The 18,812-nt window shown below is 36.7% G+C and overlaps 2 protein-coding genes across 3 annotated transcripts in view; both read left to right on the top strand.

Moving 5' to 3' along the window:
* LOC139127177 (uncharacterized) overlaps window positions 1–18,812 on the top strand; it is a 272,426-nt gene that overhangs the window by 94,865 nt on the left and 158,749 nt on the right. The gene's annotated exons all lie outside the window — the stretch shown is intronic.
* LOC139127178 (bifunctional purine biosynthesis protein ATIC-like) overlaps window positions 1–18,812 on the top strand; it is a 52,007-nt gene that overhangs the window by 18,138 nt on the left and 15,057 nt on the right. Inside the window, exons 18-23 of one of the 2 annotated variants that reach the window (XM_070693101.1) lie at window positions 510–605; window positions 2,335–4,034; window positions 6,548–6,721; window positions 7,976–8,177; window positions 8,945–9,028; window positions 12,205–12,361. In XM_070693101.1, coding sequence (XP_070549202.1) covers window positions 510–605; window positions 2,335–2,442 — 204 coding nt within the window. In that variant the 3' untranslated portion in view covers window positions 2,443–4,034; window positions 6,548–6,721; window positions 7,976–8,177; window positions 8,945–9,028; window positions 12,205–12,361. Of the gene's footprint in view, window positions 1–509; window positions 606–2,334; window positions 4,035–6,547; window positions 6,722–7,975; window positions 8,178–8,934; window positions 9,029–12,204; window positions 12,362–18,812 lie in introns of both variants that reach the window. The other variant, XM_070693100.1, reaches the window with a different exon arrangement.

Here is an 18,812-nt window from a genome sequence, read left to right on the forward strand (position 1 = left end):
CATTGCTGTTCTTTCAATGGTTACTGCATCATTGCAGAAAGTGGCTTGATTTTGTATGTAATCAGGTTGAATTTATGAATTAAAAGATTAACATCATTTATGTACATGGCATTATTCTGATCAGTAGGGTTTATTTCATGTAATTGTGTAGCTGTACGATCAATGGGCAAAAACAAGTTTTGTCTGAAATAGTAGCTATTTTACAATGCCCTTATAGTATTGCAATGATACTTTTGTCATTAGTGTTTTACGAAAAAGAATGAAATCACCCATCAAGGCTCAGAACAATTCTTATCTGCAACTCTAGTCCACTGGTGCTACAACAATAAATTTGAATTTCTGTCAAAATTGACATCAGCATTGTGTATATTTTTGTCTGAGTTACAAGTTTTCATCAATTACAGTACATCAGAACTGTATGCATTGAGTCATTCCCATCACAATTCACAGGGATATTCTCCATAAGACACTAATATCAAGGCACTAATTTACTCTTTGGATATTTATAGGCTGAACGTGAAGAATGGGCCGCTAAGTTGAAAGGTGTAGCGCTGAGTTCCGATGCATTCTTTCCATTCAGAGATAACATTGACAGGGCATATCAGGTAAGAATAATAGAACTATGTACTTAATGTGTATTGTAATGATAAACTATGTACTCTGTACTCAATGTATATTGTGATGATAAACTATGTACTCCTCTGTACTCAATGTATATTGTGATGATAAACTGTACTCTGTACTCTATGTATTGTGATGATAAACTATGTACTCTGTACTCAATGTATATTGTGATGATAAACTATGTACTCTGTACTCAATGTATATTGTGATGATAAACTGTGTACTCTGTATTCAATGTATATTGTGATGATAAACTATGTACTCTGTACTCAATGTATATTATGATGATAAACTATGTACTCTGTACTCAATGTATATTATGATGATAAACTATGTACTCTGTACTCAATGTATATTGTGATGATAAACTATGTACTCTGTACTCAATGTATATTGTGATGATAAACTATGTACTCTGTACTCAATGTATATTGTGATGATAAACTGTGTACTATGTATTCGATGTATATTGTGATGATAAACTATGTACTCTGTACTCAATGTATATTATGATGATAAACTATGTACTCTGTACTCAATTTATATTATGATGATAAACTATGTACTCTGTACTCAATTATATTGTGATGATAAACTATGTACTCTGTACTCAATGTATATTATGATGATAAACTATGTACTCTGTACTCAATGTATATTATGATGATAAACTATGTACTCTGTACTCAATGTATAGTGATGATAAACTGTGTACTCTGTATTCAATGTATATTGTGATGATAAACTATGTACTCTGTACTCAATGTATTGTGATGATAAACTATGTACTCTGTACTCAATGTATATTGTGATGATAAACTATGTACTCTGTACTCAATGTATATTATGATGATAAACTATGTTACTCTGTACTCAATGTATATTGTGATGATAATCTATGTACTCTGTACTCAATGTATATTGTGATGATAAACTATGTACTCTGTACTCAATGTATAGTGATGATAAACTATGTACTCTGTACTCAATGTATATTGTGATGATAAACTATGTACTCTGTACTCAATGTATATTGTGATGATAAACTGTGTACTATGTATTCAATGTATATTTTGATGATAAACTATGTACTCTGAATCCAATGTATATTGTGATGATAAGCTATGTACTCTGTACTCAATGTATATTGTGATGATAAACTATGTACTCTGTACTCAATGTATATTGTGATGATAAACTATGTACTCTGTACTCAATATATATTGTGATGATAAACTATGTACTCTGTACTCAATGTATATTGTGATGATAAACTATGTACTCTGTACTCAATGTATATTGTGATGATAAACTATGTACTCTGTATTCAATGTATATTGTGATGATAAACTATGTACTCTGTACTCAATGTATATTATGATGATAAACTATGTACTCTGTACTCAATATATATTGTGATGATAAACTATGTACTCTGTACTCAATGTATATTGTGATGATAAACTGTGTACTCTGTATTCAATGTATATTGTGATGATAAACTATGTACCGGTACTCAGTACTCAATGTATATTGTGATGATAAACTGTGTTGTTTTTGTATCAATCTTTAAATTGACATAATTGATGATAAAGCATTACATGAGAGTGATGACAGGAAAATGTTTAAGACTGGGTTTATTCGCAGCATTTCATCATCTTCACGATTGAACAATGACTCCAATATCTTTTACCATGTCTTGTTTCACAGAGTGGTGTTGAGTTCATCGCATCGCCCCAGGATCAAATCATCAAAAAAGCTTGTGATGAGCATGGCATTACATTGGTGTTCACCAAGACACGTCTGTTCCATCATTAAAAATCTCTTTAGTGAAGCTGTGCATGTTTCAAACATCATGGCATTGTGACACTCATAACCTGTGATCTTTCAAATGGCACAAGCCTTGCCACCCCTTGCTTTACAGTGGAACAGTCTCAGTGGTCTATATTGCAGCACTAGGCTGGATCAATTCATTGCTATATGTAGGGGGTTCTAGATGAGATGAAAAGATGCATTATTTACAGATGGGCTGAATTGGTTAAAATCTTCACAATTGTCAATGCAAGTTAGATGTAGTGATACAATTGTTAGGATGGGGAAAATTTGAACTGGCAGACACAACCGTTGTATTAGTACACACTCCAAACACAGTGCTGGTGTTCTGAGAAAGGCTTACATCACTCAAAGAACAATCAAAACATTTCTGCTGATGTGCAGCTGGCTTCTGATTGGTCCGATGGTCACTATTCAAAGCAACTTAGGGAGTCTATTGTGTATAATGCAATGATAACGGTGAGATTGAGCCAACCAATTAGGTAACAGTTTCCAAGGTGCTGCACATTAGTCCAAAAGTTTTGTTTTTAGATATATGCTAGTATGCCATGTTCGGAAGACATTGTGAACTCAGAATGCCAACATGAGTGCATCTCATTGTAACATGAGGTAGAAATGTTGAGGCCAGTTATGTAGAGTGAGTTGTGAGTCGTGGATGGAAGCCTTATGTCAGGTGCCATCACTGTTTGGAGTGTGGTCTAGCAGGATAATGGAAGTTGTTTGTGTGGCTGTTGTTATAATCTGGTGATAGGTGTTAGAGGATGATTTCATTTGTCATGTGCATAATAATAATTTTCATCAGCAACATTCAAAATTAAAGTGATTTTTTAAGCAGGTGTTTATAGATTCCAGTCATTTCAAAGAGTTTGAACTGCCATGTTTATTTATTTTTTTATTCTTTATTTATGTTTGCTGCATTGTAATATCAGTGTAGCATTTTGTTCAGCAAATTCATGTCAAACTTTGATCCACCATTGTGGTGGAGTGGATTGAACTGTGTTAGAGTTACTTGTTTGCCATGACGATTTCATTATGACATTTGTTGAGTGTAAAAGACGGTAACAATTATCTTTGTAAGCCAAAGTTATGGATTCTTGGAGAACATCTTTTGTGCTTTTCACAACATCCATTTCACCCCAAAACTGAAAAAGTTTCTGTGTTTTCGCTGCCTCCAAATTCGTGAAGTAACAGCATAGACTTCAACACTGGTCACAATAGCGTTTGTAGTTTTGTCACACGAGTCTCCAGTAAGACAAGTATACTGGTGTTGTTCACAAAGCATACTTCACCCTTTCTTAGCACAGTGTTTGTATCTAGTGTAAAATAGATCATTGTTCATTTGCTACTAGAGATCTTCCAATCATGTGTGGCTGTATTCACAGCTAGAATTTCCTTTTCAAGAAAATCAGAACTGGTAATTAGTTCTTATGGATTTCAGTTCTGATTTTGTTGTTTTCAACTTTCTTGTTTTTCGTATGATAGAGGGCTTGCCAGTTTAGTTGTTGAAAGATTGGTGGTGTTTACAAACAATTTGAAGAAAATTACTGCACAGTTTGGTGCGATGTCACCGCCATTTAGTGAGTTATTTCCCTTCAAAAATTGAATGATTTTACTCCAGACATTGAATTATTGTTGGAGTGCAGTAATTGCACTCTGAAATAAGAGTCATTCAGACTGGGAAATATCAAATGAAAGATGTTTTGTTTTATAGACTAAATGTTTCTTGCTGTCTACCAAGTCTTTTGTCACTCCTACTACATTCAATTACATGATACAGTAGTCTTTCTGCCACTCCTACTACATTCAATTACATGATGTAGTAGTCTTTCTGTCACTCCTACTACATTCAATTACATGATGCAGTAGTCTTTCAGTCACTCCTACTACATTCAATTACATGATGCAGTAGTCTTCCAGTCATTCATACTACATTCAATTACATGATGTAGTAGTCTTTCTGTCAGTCCTACTACATTCAATTACATGATGCAGTCTTTCTGTCACGCCCACTAAATTCAATTACATGATGTAGTAGTCTTTCTGTCACTCCTACTACATTCAATTACATGATGTAGTAGTCTTTCTGTCACTCCTACTACATTCAATTACATGATGCAGTAGTCTTTCAGTCACTCCTACTACATTCAATTACATGATGTAGTAGTCTTTCTACCACTCCTACTACATTCAATTACATGATGCAGTAGTCTTTCTGTCACTCCTACTACATTCAATTACATGATATAGTAGTCTTTCTGTCACTCCTACTACATTCAATTACATGATGTAGTAGACTTTCAGTCACTCCTACTACCGGTACATTCAATTACATGATGTAGTAGTCTTTCAGTCAATCCTACATTCAATTACATGATGCAGTAGTCTTTCAGTCAATCCTACTACATTCAATTACATGATGCAGTAGTCTTTCTGTCACTCCTACTACATTGAATTACATGATGCAGTAGTCTTTCTGTCACTCCTACTACATTGAATTACATGATGCAGTAGTTCTTTCTGTCACTCCTACTACATTCAATTACATGATGCAGTAGTCTTTCTGTCACTCCTACTACATTCAATTACATGATGCAGTAGTCTTTCTGTCACTCCTACTACATTCAATTACATGATGCAGTAGTCTTTCAGTCACTCCTACTACATTCAATTACATGATGCGTAGTCTTTCTGTCACTCCTACTACATTCAATTACATGATGTAGTAGTCTTTCAGTCACTCCTACTACATTCAATTACATGATGTAGTAGTCTTTCAGTCAATCCTACTACATTCAATTACATGATGCAGTAGTCTTTCAGTCACTCCTACTACATTCAATTACATGATGTAGTAGTCTTTCTGTCACTCCTACTACATTCAATTACATGATGCAGTAGTCTTTCAGTCACTCCTACTACATTCAATTACATGATGCAGTAGTCTTTCAGTCAATCCTACTACATTCAATTACATGATGCAGTAGTCTTTCAGTCACTCCTACTACATTCAATTACATGATGCAGTAGTCTTTCTGTCACTCCTACTACATTCAATTACATGATGCAGTAGTCTTTCTGTCACTCCTACTACATTCAATTACATGATGCAGTAGTCTTTCTGTCACTCCTACTACATTCAATTACATGATGCAGTAGTCTTTCTGTCACTCCTACTACATTCAATTACATGATGCAGTAGTCTTTCTGTCACTCCTACTACATTCAATTACATGATGTAGTAGTCTTTCTGTCACTCCTACAACATTCAATTATATGATGCAGTAGTCTTTCTGTCACTCCTACTAACATTCAATTATATGATGCAGTAGTCTTTCTGTCACTCCTACTACATTCAATTACATGATGCAGTAGTCTTTCTGTCACTCCTACTACATTCAATTACATGATGCAGTAGTCTTTCTGTCACTCCTACTACATTCAATTACATGATGCAGTTGTCTTTCTGTCACTCCTACTATATTCAATCTTTCCAAGATTCTAAATTAAACAAAAAATGATGATAAAATAGTAATGATAACTTACATGTATATATTTTAACCACCTTCAACTATCATAAGAAAAACTGCTATTTGCCATTCCACATTTTTTTCCATGCAATATTGCTATTTTGATGACTTACTTGCAAATTATTTCTAAAACCTTGTTATGGATCCAGTATTTCAATGGCAAAGTGTCAATACAGTAGTATACTATACAGCGGTGCATATCAGGGCTGGCAGCCAGTAAACACCAATCCACTTTCTCAAAGTACAATATTTCCTGTCTCCTGTCAGCAATTATCCATGAAAAGCAATCCTATATTCCCTCCAACTATTTGAAACCTGCAGGGTTTCTCCAAAAAGTTTGGTATACATCTCTGCTACATATTATATATTTGTGAGTTTGAATTTAAATTTGTCAGCTCATGGATGGCCATGTTCTAACACTGCTGTTTGTTCTGTGTGACTATTTACAAAGTGACCATTTCATTAGAAAGATTATTTCAATGTCTACCCACAAGTAAACAGAGTCAAGGTGGGAGAACATCTGTCTTTAAGTCACTGACATCACTGTGTCACAATATTTACAGATATTACAACAGACAGATGTAAAGGATTGGAGGAAATTCTCTTGAATCCAAGTATGGCAGATCTGTTCTGCATGGTATCACCAAATATCATGACTTGAAAGCTGAGACTGGATTCAGTGACTGTATTGGCAAGAGAAGACATGGATTCTGGTGACTGGAATGAAGTGTCTTGATGTAAGTAATTTACACTAGTTCAAGCATTCATTGACACAGACTTTGTATCTTGAGTTGAGACAGAGAAATACTTGTGCAAAGGTTATAAGTAAATTGATACAAGTTCATATATTTGTGTACAATACAGAACTCCCTCTTATAGAATCTAGGTGTCATAGAGTGTTTGTATCATAAATATATTGTTATCTTATTTTTGTGACATTTGACATCAAATCAAGTTATAGGCAAAAATTCAGAAAAAGAAGTATCCCATAATTCCATTGTAGTAACCTCTATTTCAATGCCTATGTCATCTGCCTTCCTTCACGTTATCTCCATTACATCCAACAACAAGGGGTGCAATCTTAAGTCCAAATTTTAATTGGAACCATGGAGGTCATTTCTATATTGAAATGTGTTACCCAATGCTATTTGCAGGTCTAATATAATCATAATCCTGATTGTTAGGAAGTTTGTAGAGGTTTACTCTTTGCCAGACTTGCTTTAATTTCATTGACTATGTAAATTCTGCTGTTGTGTACATGTAATTCATCCAATGATTAGGGTAGAATGAGATATGTTGACATAATAATAATGATGTGATGTATTGGTAAATTTAATAAATTGACCGTAGATAATCCCATAGTGCAAATATATCAGACACATAATCCTCTCATTGTAAACATCTAATGTTCCTAAACATTCTCTTCAATACACCACTATAGGTGACCGTTTTATTTGTCACCGTGCCAACTTAATGCTTTGTGTCTGGTCAGAAAGTGTGAAGACTTCTCTTTCAAACATCTGGGTCAAATTTTGCGTATGAAATGGACATGAAAGTAGAGAGTGGAAAGGGCTTGGTTTAACATTTTCTATGGAACTGAGGTGAAATTTCTTCCTAAACTTCAAACCAAATAGACTATGTAATCACCCAATGTCTTTCCATAGTTTTACTTCCCACTGGATGATACTATGCCTCAACTTACTGGCTTTTCAAATGTTTAACATTTGTAAAGTTTTTGTGATGCATTACCTAAATTTCGGCACACAATAGAGTGACCTTAAATGAACTTTCTTTGTACACCTACAGACCCACAGTACTTCTTAACAAGGTAAAATGAATCAAAGATAGTGAGTTTTATGTCTACAAAGGCATTGTATATTGTGAAGCAGTCCAACTTTATATTAACACAATAAGTCTGTGTTTCAGTTTACACGATTCATTAGGTTCTAAAAGAGATGCTTTCCCAAATTATATTACTTTGTTGTCACTAGGATTCCCTGCGATAAAATGGTTGATATCCTCTGACCTTTGACCTTACCTGTTGACAACTTGCTACCTGTTTGTGCTGACTTCCAGTGATGACTTGTATTCTCTGCCAGAAAAATGAAATTTACATGACGAATGTCGACACCTGTGAACTACTGACTACCAGCAAAAGGACGAAAATTTTCCAACTCAGCCACAATTAATTAGGTATGTTGAATTCTGTCTTGTTTTCCGTGGATTAATGTTGTTTTCTGTTTTGCCACACCCATTTGACTTTCTTTTGCATATCAACAATCAAGACTTTGATACACCTGGGGCACGACAAACATCAAGGAATAATCTTTTTATTGTTAGCTCCACAGTCTATGATGCACAGCTTATCATATAGTTGTCCCATAATACAATTGTATCAGTGATTTTATTTTATGAATATCTAATTTTTCAAAATGTTGTCCTCCATACAGCATTACTACAGCTTAATTGCATTGACCTATGGTGACGTTTTCATTTGTTATTGTTCTAGTGTATGCAAGTTAACTGTCCATGGATAGTGTATCCCATAGTGCAATTGTACCAGTGATAACTAGGGATTACTCTCGTTATAAATATCTAATTTTTCAAAATGTTATCTGCAACACAGCATTACTGTGGTTTGTGTTAACCTCAGTTGACATATTTATTTGTCATCATGCCAACTTAATCCTTTTATCTGGTCAGAAAGTGTTCTCTTTCAAACATCTTGGTAAAATTTTGCATATGGAATGGACATGAAAGCAAAGAGTGGGAAGAGGCTTTGTTCAACATTGAGTATGAAATCTGAGGTAAAAATTGATCCGAAACTTAACGTGACAGGGTCTGATAATATAGCTACATGTACTGAGCAAAGACAGCAATTTTTGGCTGACATCCAGTCAGTCTATAGTGTTAACAAACTCTGGAATATAAGCTTTCTTGTTTCATTCAGCTACTTCCAGCTTCCGCAGTGTTTATCTACATAAGTGCAAGATTGATCCTCAAGTGTAGCTGGGTTAAGAATCTGCCAGGCTAAACCAGTGAAGGTAGGTTGTATTCTCTCTATTCCAGTATCATTATAACCTGGGTCAGAGATTTCTCAATGGCTTCCTTCTTGAAAAGTCTACAACGTCCATCTTTAAGACTTCATTTATACCGGCACATGTACATGTAATGATGAGTCCCTCTAAATAAAATTAACAGTCGACATGCTAGGTCGTAAAATGACCGTTAATTGATGTGGTTTCTAAACATTGCAGCACTCTCAGCGGTATCACATAATCAAATGCGGAAGTAGTGTGCTGATTTCTTGCGCAATTTTCTAAGTTTAATTTTGTCAAACTGAAAATATTTTGCGGTCGATTCCCACCATATTTCGAAAGTTTATGCTACCTAGTGTACGATACATTTGTATCAAAATACCGTGGTAACTTTTACGGAAAACTTATAGTACTTCCTTTGACCTGAAAACTTGACAAATAATAAACATTGTATTTTCATAATTTTGTCAATAAAAGAAAAAAATATTTTGAGACCCCCATAGGACTTAGCAAAATTGCCCTTTATATTTCAATATGAAAATTCCGGGTCATGTGTGCACAGTCACTCCTCTGCACGATTGACACGTAGACGCAATGTCTTCTCATCACTCAACAGTCTCATCATCACGTTTTTGAGTTCAATCGCTTTCCGAACCCCAAGATTTACTTTTAAAAGTTTCTGAGCATATCGGTTGCTTGTTTTTCAACTCGAACCAATTTCCCTCTTTTTCAAATCGACTTTTTTGACGTAAATTCGCGTCTAACTTAGAATGGATGATTCCATTAAACTCAGAAGTTTTCCAAAAAGAGAAAGACATTTTTTGAGCAAATATTTGGGTATATAATTACTGCCATGGTTTATTGATGCGGTATTCAAGCACAAAGGACATGATTTCTGAAACTCGAAGTTTTAATGTATTTAGTCTTTGTTTAACTGGAAAGGGCCAGAAGGTCCAAGTTTGATCAGTTGCGATAACCTCGTGAAGTTGTACCTTAAAAGCAAATCAAAAGTGAAAACGAGACTTTTTCGCTATCTATGACCCTGTCACACCTTGACGATTTAGCCAGCGTACGCCAACGTATGAAAAATTTGGCCGCGAATAGGCTGGGCGTACGTCCAATACGTTATAGGTAAGTTTTGTATAAGTTAAGAGCTCCCTGAAGCACGCTGGTACCATCGTGTTTCAGCATGAAGGTCGTCGAAAACTTTTGTGCATGCACTTAAAAAACAAACAAACTTGTGGGTGTAGTATGGCTCATACGTCCCGCACACACGGGCCATAAGCAGTTGGAGATAGGTTATGCGCTCGTTGACACACGTTCACAAACGTTACTTGTAAGTTACTCATAAGTCGAATGCGTCTAGATAATTGTCTAGGTACCCAAAACTTATTTTTAACCTATGAGTACGCTATGATGTATACGCCCAAAATTGAAAAATACTCGTTAGTTCAGCAAGCCAGCGTTTTTCACAAATTTTGATACGTCGGCTTACGCTGGCTAAATCGAAAGTATGACAAGGCCCTTAAGACTCGAGGAAAGACAGACTACAATGTAGACAATGATTTGAGAATGATGAAGGAAAACAACAAGATAGACACACATGCTTGGACGACGCAAAAGCAACTGGAAACGTCAGAGAGACGGGCGCACAGATATACATACAGACAGACAGACAGACAGGCAGACAGACAGATAGATAGATGATCGATCGATCGATCAATAGCTAGCTAGATAGATAGCTAGCTAGGTAGCTAGCTAGATAGATAGATAGATAGATAGATAGATAGATAGATAGATAGATAGATAGATAAGCAGACAAAGAGACAAGCAGACAAAGAGACACCACATGACAGGCGAACAGACTAAAAGATAAGGTATACAGAACACGGTGTTGAAATATAACGTTGTATATTTTGGGTGAAGCGCTGCGGTCACACGAAACTACCTGCTGCTTGCAAATACTTCTGCGGAGTTTGTATTCTACGCGGATGTATGTTTTCCATGAATATGTCTTTTACCCCCAAACAATACAAATTACTGCTGACGGACTTGCCATCAGTGAATAGTGGTGTTTTGACCGGGAAAGAAATCTTCAGAAAATCTGATTAGCCAAATGCATAACGCACTGAATACGAAAGTACACAATCGGACAGTTTGTAAATTGGTCGTCTAAAAGCTTGTTCGATATATCGTGTTCGGGTGTATAACCTGTCGACCAGCAGAGATTTACATCTGCGTTGTCATGGATACGGAGCCCATCGTCACATGAATCAATTATGGCGTTAGGATATCGATAACCCAAATGCAATTCATCTGGTGCACAGAATGTTTGTTACCTCTCATTTTATGCGCCTGAAGAAATTTGAAAGCATATCCAAGACTTGCCAGGTTCTGTAGCATTGATTACGGCCTGCTGCCTAACTGAAGATTTCTCAAGTTCTCCATGGTCACGATTGCCATGGTTACAACCGGCATAAAGATCAGAGCTGTTCGGAATCCGAAAGTTAAAGCAGAGAAAATGCCATACTTGGATTAGAAAAGGAAACCATAAATTGAAGTTTGGAAAATAAAACATTTAATATTTAACTACCAAGAACATATTCTGCTTGCTATCACTCGTAAACCAGCAGATTTGGGGGAAGACATAAATAGTCGGAAACATGCATGAATGATATTAAAGATAAGCTAAAAGTTTTTGATCAAACAATGTAGGCGTGTTACTTCCTGAGTACTAGTATTTTGTTAGAGTTCAAACATGTGGGAAAATTTCCAAAATAAGTCAGAATCATAAAAAATTCTGCCTCATCGAACATGTTTTCTTCGTCTATTCCGGAAGTTGAATGCATGCAAGACCTTTCTAATCATAGAAATTAATTGCGGCTTTAGTTCCTCAATCATATATTTTTACTTTTAATGAATTTGTTTTCGTGTAACGATAAACTTCCAAAAACAAATCTGGCTTATTAATGATGAAACCAGACACTTTACCTTTCATTTTCCATATTTGGCCTCTACCTCACAAGTCGCAGCAATAATAGCTTTATGATAGGATGTGATGTCTCTTCTCCAGGGTTCAACACCCTCGGTTAATACCCTTTTCGCCGCGAACGGGAAATAATCCAGAGCTTATGGCGTTCCATTTATTCATTATGTTCTTTGCTACCTCGATTCATTCACAGGGCAGCCATGAAGAGTTCAACAACATTCATAACTAGTCTGTTCCTCGGGTCGCTGCTGCTGGTTCAGCTGATGACGTCATCGCAGGCACAGCCTCACTTTTCCCTTAAAGACAGATTCCGATGGAAGTCCGGAAAACGAACCAGTAATGGCGCCAGGGTAGGTATTTTTTAACGGATTATCTCTTTTAGAACATCATCATCGAGTGCAAAACAATTTTCACTTTACATATTGTCCGACTGTATTCAGGGTTCGAAATTAACAGCAGTCCCTGCTAACCTTAAAGCCAAACTTAAGTTACCTTGGGACTACCAATTCCTGGAAACAGTTGTCCCTGGGACTATTAGTTTTTTACATGTGTCCCGGAATAAAACCGCAGTCTACTGTAGCAGTAGCAGCTAAATGGAGTGTATTAACTCCAATCTGGCTCTTAGACTTTCCCAAACAACAGTCTGTGATCTTGTCAAACCCGGTGAACAATCATGCTTAATTGATTATCAGCTGTAATTTATTGATGCTAATTATTTTTGGCAATTTCGGGACGATAAAACAAAGAGGATACTGAGAATGGTGTACCTTATATCTCGTATTTTATTGATTTTTAACAGTTTGATAAGCTTATATGAAAAGAAAATTTGAATGTTTTGAGGAATAATAGTTTATATATTTATTCACATTAAATGATAATCCATTTACAGACACCTTTTTGGTAAAAGTTCCCAACAGGGCCGTATCTTCCATGGGGTCCTAAAAACACTCTATACAATAAAAAATACAAATAAAAGTACAGCAAAATTAACACAGGAGATGTTAAAGTACATAAAAAATAAACAAAGTGACCGTACTCAATAAAATTATAAGTCAATGTTATCTTTTATAAAATGTTTCAATTGTATTTTAAAGATACTGAGACTAGGACTATGATCGAAGATTTCTGGGAGGGAATTCCAAATTCTGGATGCACGCATTACAAAAGTTCTCTGACCTGATTCCGTTCGAAACTGAGGAAGAAGGAGTTTACGCGAGATTGCTGCGCGTGTGGGATAATCATGAACATTCATTAAAGGCATAAACATGTCTGCAATGTACGTCGGAACAGAGTTCTCAAAATATTTAAAGACTAAGATACAAGTGAAATAGAAAATACCTTGCTTAAAGGAAAGAACATCAACGGAAATATAAAATACGTTGTTAACGGAAAGAACATCAGCGGCTTTGAAAAGATCATTACTCGGCGTATCAAAATCTGCGTTAAGTAGAATCCTCAATGCTCTTTTCTGCATTTTATACACCCTGTCCATGTTGTTCTTACTGGTATTTCCCCAAACCACACAACAATAGTCAAGAGTTGATTGAATTAAACCATAATACAGAATTTTTCTAAGGTGAAAAGGAATTAGTTTATGTAAGCGTCTTAGTAGACCTATTCTCTGACTCAGTGTGGTGCACATATTGTCAATAATTTTAACATTTCGGCCTTAAAATGCTTCCACGCTATATTACTGTCACTGTGTTGGCTGTCGTACAGGATGAAAATTAAGCTACTTGAAGGATGATGTCCGACCATTAATTTCTTAGCTGGATGGTCAGAATTGTAATCACATACAATTTAAAATTAACCTTATGTCTTTGAAAAAAGTAGCTACTAACTGTATTCGTGAAATACTTTTTATTCGGAAATATTTGTCCATTTAAACTTCCACGTATAAAGTTAATGTAGAGCCCCGGTATCAAACTAGAAACATGGTGACAAGACACAAAATGTTTCTAGTAGTATGCCATTGTTTAGAGAGGCGGGCAAAGGTTATGTTGAACAAAATGTCTTTCGAAACGATATAGCTATGTTTGAAAATTTCCAACCCAAAATGCGATCACGTGATGGCTTATTTCTCGGGTACCTCATAAAATAATGTAACTTAGCATCATTGAATGCTGCCTAACGCAATGGAGTAAATGCCACCAAGAAGACCTCGGTGATACTTGCTCTAGCCCGATATGTGTAACTTTTCGTATATCTTCTGAAACCACGTAACGACACATTTTTAGTGATGATAAACCGTCACTGTGCAATCTCTACCGAGCTCAGAACAAAGCAAGAACATGTTTCTTCAATGTCACGTGACCATGAGAGATCGTGGTAAGATAGAAAAATTACTTTAAAACACTGGAGTTTCATGAAAATGTCAATATCCTCTCTTAAGATGTGAAACAATGTGATGTTTTCAGTGTATTTCAGCATATAGAGACTTTTGTTCGAAGGACACGTACAATATCAAGCGAAAATGTTCCGTCAACAGTTAGGACACGTGGAGTATGGATGCGCAACTTTAACCAGTTCATTCCACTTTTTCCCTGTAAACAGGTTCACATGTCACCATCGATAGCAATGGGTTTGGGCCAAACCATAAGGTGAAAGAGCTAAGGACAGAGGGCTTACAAACTGCGTGTGAGAGTAACACAGAACAACTAGAGAAAATAACAGATGTGAAAAAACATAGCTTTAGATTTGGAATCAAAATCACTTTTGCATAAACATTGGAGAGAGTTCAAGATGTTAGGCTCTTGTTTGGCGTTAAAATTCTCACCAATAAATTCCTGATCATTAAAATCATATCAGAGGCCCTTGATTGACATTGACCGCAGAGTCAAACATAAATGACACCAGCATCTTAAGTTCCCAGACTTCTTACACTCGACATAGCGTATTCCAAAGTTAACTCCGAACTTCCAATCTGGTACGATTCCTGGCAGCTAATAGAATCTGATTCTGAAACGGCTGTTGACTAAACTACTATCAAGACTGAAATCTCTCGTAATTTTCTGAAGTAAATTCAAGTAAATGAACAACATCCGCAACACTTTTAGAATATTGAAAATTTTCACTTGTGTAACACATCGAGATAACGATAACAACCGACGAATATCGATCGGGAACGACGAAGGAAACAAATTACACAATAAATATGGCGATTAGCTGATAATGTCGGAGTTTATATCGCCTATCATATTCCGTGAACACTCCAAAGACTGGATTCCAGTCTCTTCTAAAGCACGGTTACAATTATTTTGACATTACAGTTTTGTTCGATAGGAGACTTATGAGTAATTCGAATCTAGGAAAATTGTTCAGAATTATACCTCATTGAACCTATAGCCTGAGTCATTTAGTATCATCCACAGTGACTGACTATCATTAAAACTTGTAAAGTGACTCATCAATACTCACTCTGCCGAGATTTGGTGAATATTCAGCAAGGTTTAGAGCATGTGTTCAGAGAATTAAGGTTCTGAATCATTGCAAACTTTGAAGTACAGTTCTAATTTCAATAATTCCAGATCAGCTGAAAAATCTGAGCCTGTATCACTAGAAAGATTGTGCCAAGAGTCTCTAGGGTGCATTGCGACCTTTCTACATAGCATATATATATATATAATATATATATATATATATATATATATATATATATGTAACCGGGTAATTAAACTGACAATTAAATTTAGCCAGATAATTAAACCCGACCAAGGTTCATATCACACAATAAACAAACCAGGAAAGAATGATTATCGTACAATTTGCGTTGCAGTTTATATTGGGGTTTATTTCACTACAACTAAAATCTCTACTACTAATGATAATAATAATAAAAGAATAAAACACTGGTCTACAATGATTAAAACCAATGGCAGTATTACTGGAAAATAATTTCCAGGCGCAAAATCTAAAGTTCATCCACCATAATAAAGTTCCAGATAATTCTAAAATGGCTGTTGTCTAGGGTTCATTCACTTAGCTATTGATCATATGGCTGTACAATGCCTTCTCCTTGAGTTGTAGGTCAATGTCCGTCCTGTTGCTATGACGATGACAGTCTATCCAATAGGAAACTACGTTACACACACAGAGTCCTTCCAGCCGCTCCTCCCTGGGGATTTGTTATTCCAACCCTGGTAGCAATACTCGAGTTGATGATTGACTCGAAGAATTCCAGGCACTCCTTGGCTCTTCACTCGGGCCACACAATAGGAACACACAGGAACACACGCAGTCTACCAGTAATTCATTAACTGAATCTCCTCTGTAATCACAGTCATGTAAAAGACCAATGGCAATTATGTAAGCGTTTCCTTCTGTTTACACTATCTCATTCAAGATGAGACTAAGTCAACATGATAGCAAATACACTGTACAAAATCCCATGAAACAAAGAACTAAGAATCACAGAAAATTTCCTTCAAAATCAGAAAACCCAAATTTCAACATGTTATAATAACTTCACTACTATCATAAAGTACTACTAGAATCAAACTAACTACAGAATAACAACTTAGAAACTTTTCCACGGTATATACCGGTAATTGGGAAACACATGGTCCTTCCACGTTTTAACTTGAGGGGTGTGTCTCACACTTTGAGACTTTTAAAAGTTCATTGTTTTCAATACCAAAGCGTTCAAATACACATACCTGTAATCACAGTCATGTAAAAGACCAACCACGTTGTCTTGGAATTTTTTCTTGGCAGTAAAACGGATAATAATTCCTAAACGTACATCCACACCAAAGTACTGTCTTCACGCAGTGAAAATCAGTAGAGCATTGCAATGCATTGTGGGCGAAGACGCTATCAATGAAATTCCACACATGTGTCATCACACTCAAACAACAGGCAGCAGATCAAATCACATGACTTACAATCGTAACCGGGGTTACACATTCCCCTCAGATGCTTACACACTCCGGGTGTAAGTTACTTTGGTAATTGATATAATGAGACTCAAGTTAAAACATTAAAACTTAAAAGGCAAAGGTCATTGTCAATGCAACCCACTGTTATTGTTTTTAACAGTCAGTCACTCTAATCATACTTCACGTCTTTGCAAACAAGAAACATCTCAGTACCTGGTATAGGTATTACATGAGTGGTAGGACTTAACAGGCTTAGCAATTTGCAATTTGCTTGTACCCCCATTCGGTCATAGGTCAATTTATCAGCAGGTCTTCCAGCATTCTGTCGTTTTGGTCGTCCTTCTTTGGGTGGTTGTGGCATAATTTCCACTTCATTCTGGCGTGTTTCTCTTTCATCAGGCACATCTGTTGTATCAATAGGGTCAGCTGCTGTTTCTATGGTGCTGATATCATTGTCGTCGGTTACTATGGGTGATGCTTTGGGGATTGGCGGGTTGGCAAACAATTCCTCCATATCTGAATCAGTGTCTGTGTCCTCTTTCTTATCAGTCTGTTGTCTGGCGGACTGTCTGGTAACCGGTCTTCTTTCTTCAATTTCAACCTCTTCTGGTTCTGAGGCGGACAAATAGCCAATAGGAAGTAGCATGTTCCTATGTAGTGTCCGTTCTGCCCCATCTCCAGTTTCTGGCTTACTACATACACGGGCAAGTTGTCGTCCAATCTCTTCTCAACAACATGCACATCAGGTTTCCAGCGATCGGCCAGTTTGTGTTTGCCTATCAACCCAACATTGCGTATTAGTACTCTGTCTCCCACAAGCAGATCACTACCACGTACCTTGCTGTCATAGCGTCTCTTGTTGGCGAGTGCTTTCTTCTTTGCTTCATTCTCAGCTAATTCATAGGCTCCTTTCAGTCTGCTTTTCAGGTCCTCGACGTACTGCAAGTAATCATGCTTGGTGTATTCATCTGGGCTAACACCAAAACAAAGATCAATGGGTAGTCTGGCTTCTCTTCCAAACATGAGGTAATACGGTGAGAACTGAGTGGCATCATTCCTGGTACAATTGTACGCATGCACCAGGAAACTGATATGCTGACTCCAGTGCTGCTTTTCCTTGGTGTTTAACGTTCCTAGCATGTTCAGCAGCGTACGGTTAAATCTCTCAGGCTGCGGATCCCCTTGGGGGTGATATGGGGTAGTTCGAGACTTGCGTATACCGGCCACTTTCAGTAATTCTCTTATGAGTCTGTTCTCAAAGCTGCGTCCCTGGTCGCTATGGATACGGGCTGGTAGTCCATAATGCACAAAGAACTTCTCCCACAGAACTTTCGCCACCGTCTTTGCTTCTTGATCTTTAGTCGGGTACGCCTGAGCATATCTAGTATAATGATCAGTTACCACTAGTACATTCTGTGTGTTACTTCTGTCCTGTTCTATGGTCAGGAAATCGATGCAGACTAATTCCATTGGGCAGCTGGAGAAGATGTTTATCATCGGAGCAGCGCGGCGTGGCAACTGTTTTCTCTGTACGCACCTACTACAAGTCTGGCACTTTCTTTCCACATCTGCTCTCATTCTTGGCCAGTAGAATCTTGCTCTGAGGAGATCGAAAGTTCGGTCGACTCCCATGTGACCCATGTCATCATGCAAGGCTTCCATGGCTTGTGCCCTATACTTGGTCGGTAATACCAGCTGATTAGTCTCCCTTCCATGGTTATCTCTAGTCTTGCGGAATAATACTCTGTGCCATAGAAACAACCTGTTTCTTTGTCTGAGCAATATCTTGACTTCATCAGGAAGTGATTTCAAGTCTACTTTCTTCTTTTCGTTTTCAATGTAGCCTATCACTTCATTCAACACTTCATCATTTCTTTGCAAGGCAAACCAATCCTTCTCTTTCGCTACCATGGAGACAGGGGTT

Source organism: Ptychodera flava, unplaced genomic scaffold (assembly GCF_041260155.1).
Source record: "Ptychodera flava strain L36383 unplaced genomic scaffold, AS_Pfla_20210202 Scaffold_29__1_contigs__length_4469600_pilon, whole genome shotgun sequence".
Classification (NCBI taxonomy): Eukaryota; Metazoa; Hemichordata; class Enteropneusta; family Ptychoderidae; genus Ptychodera; species Ptychodera flava.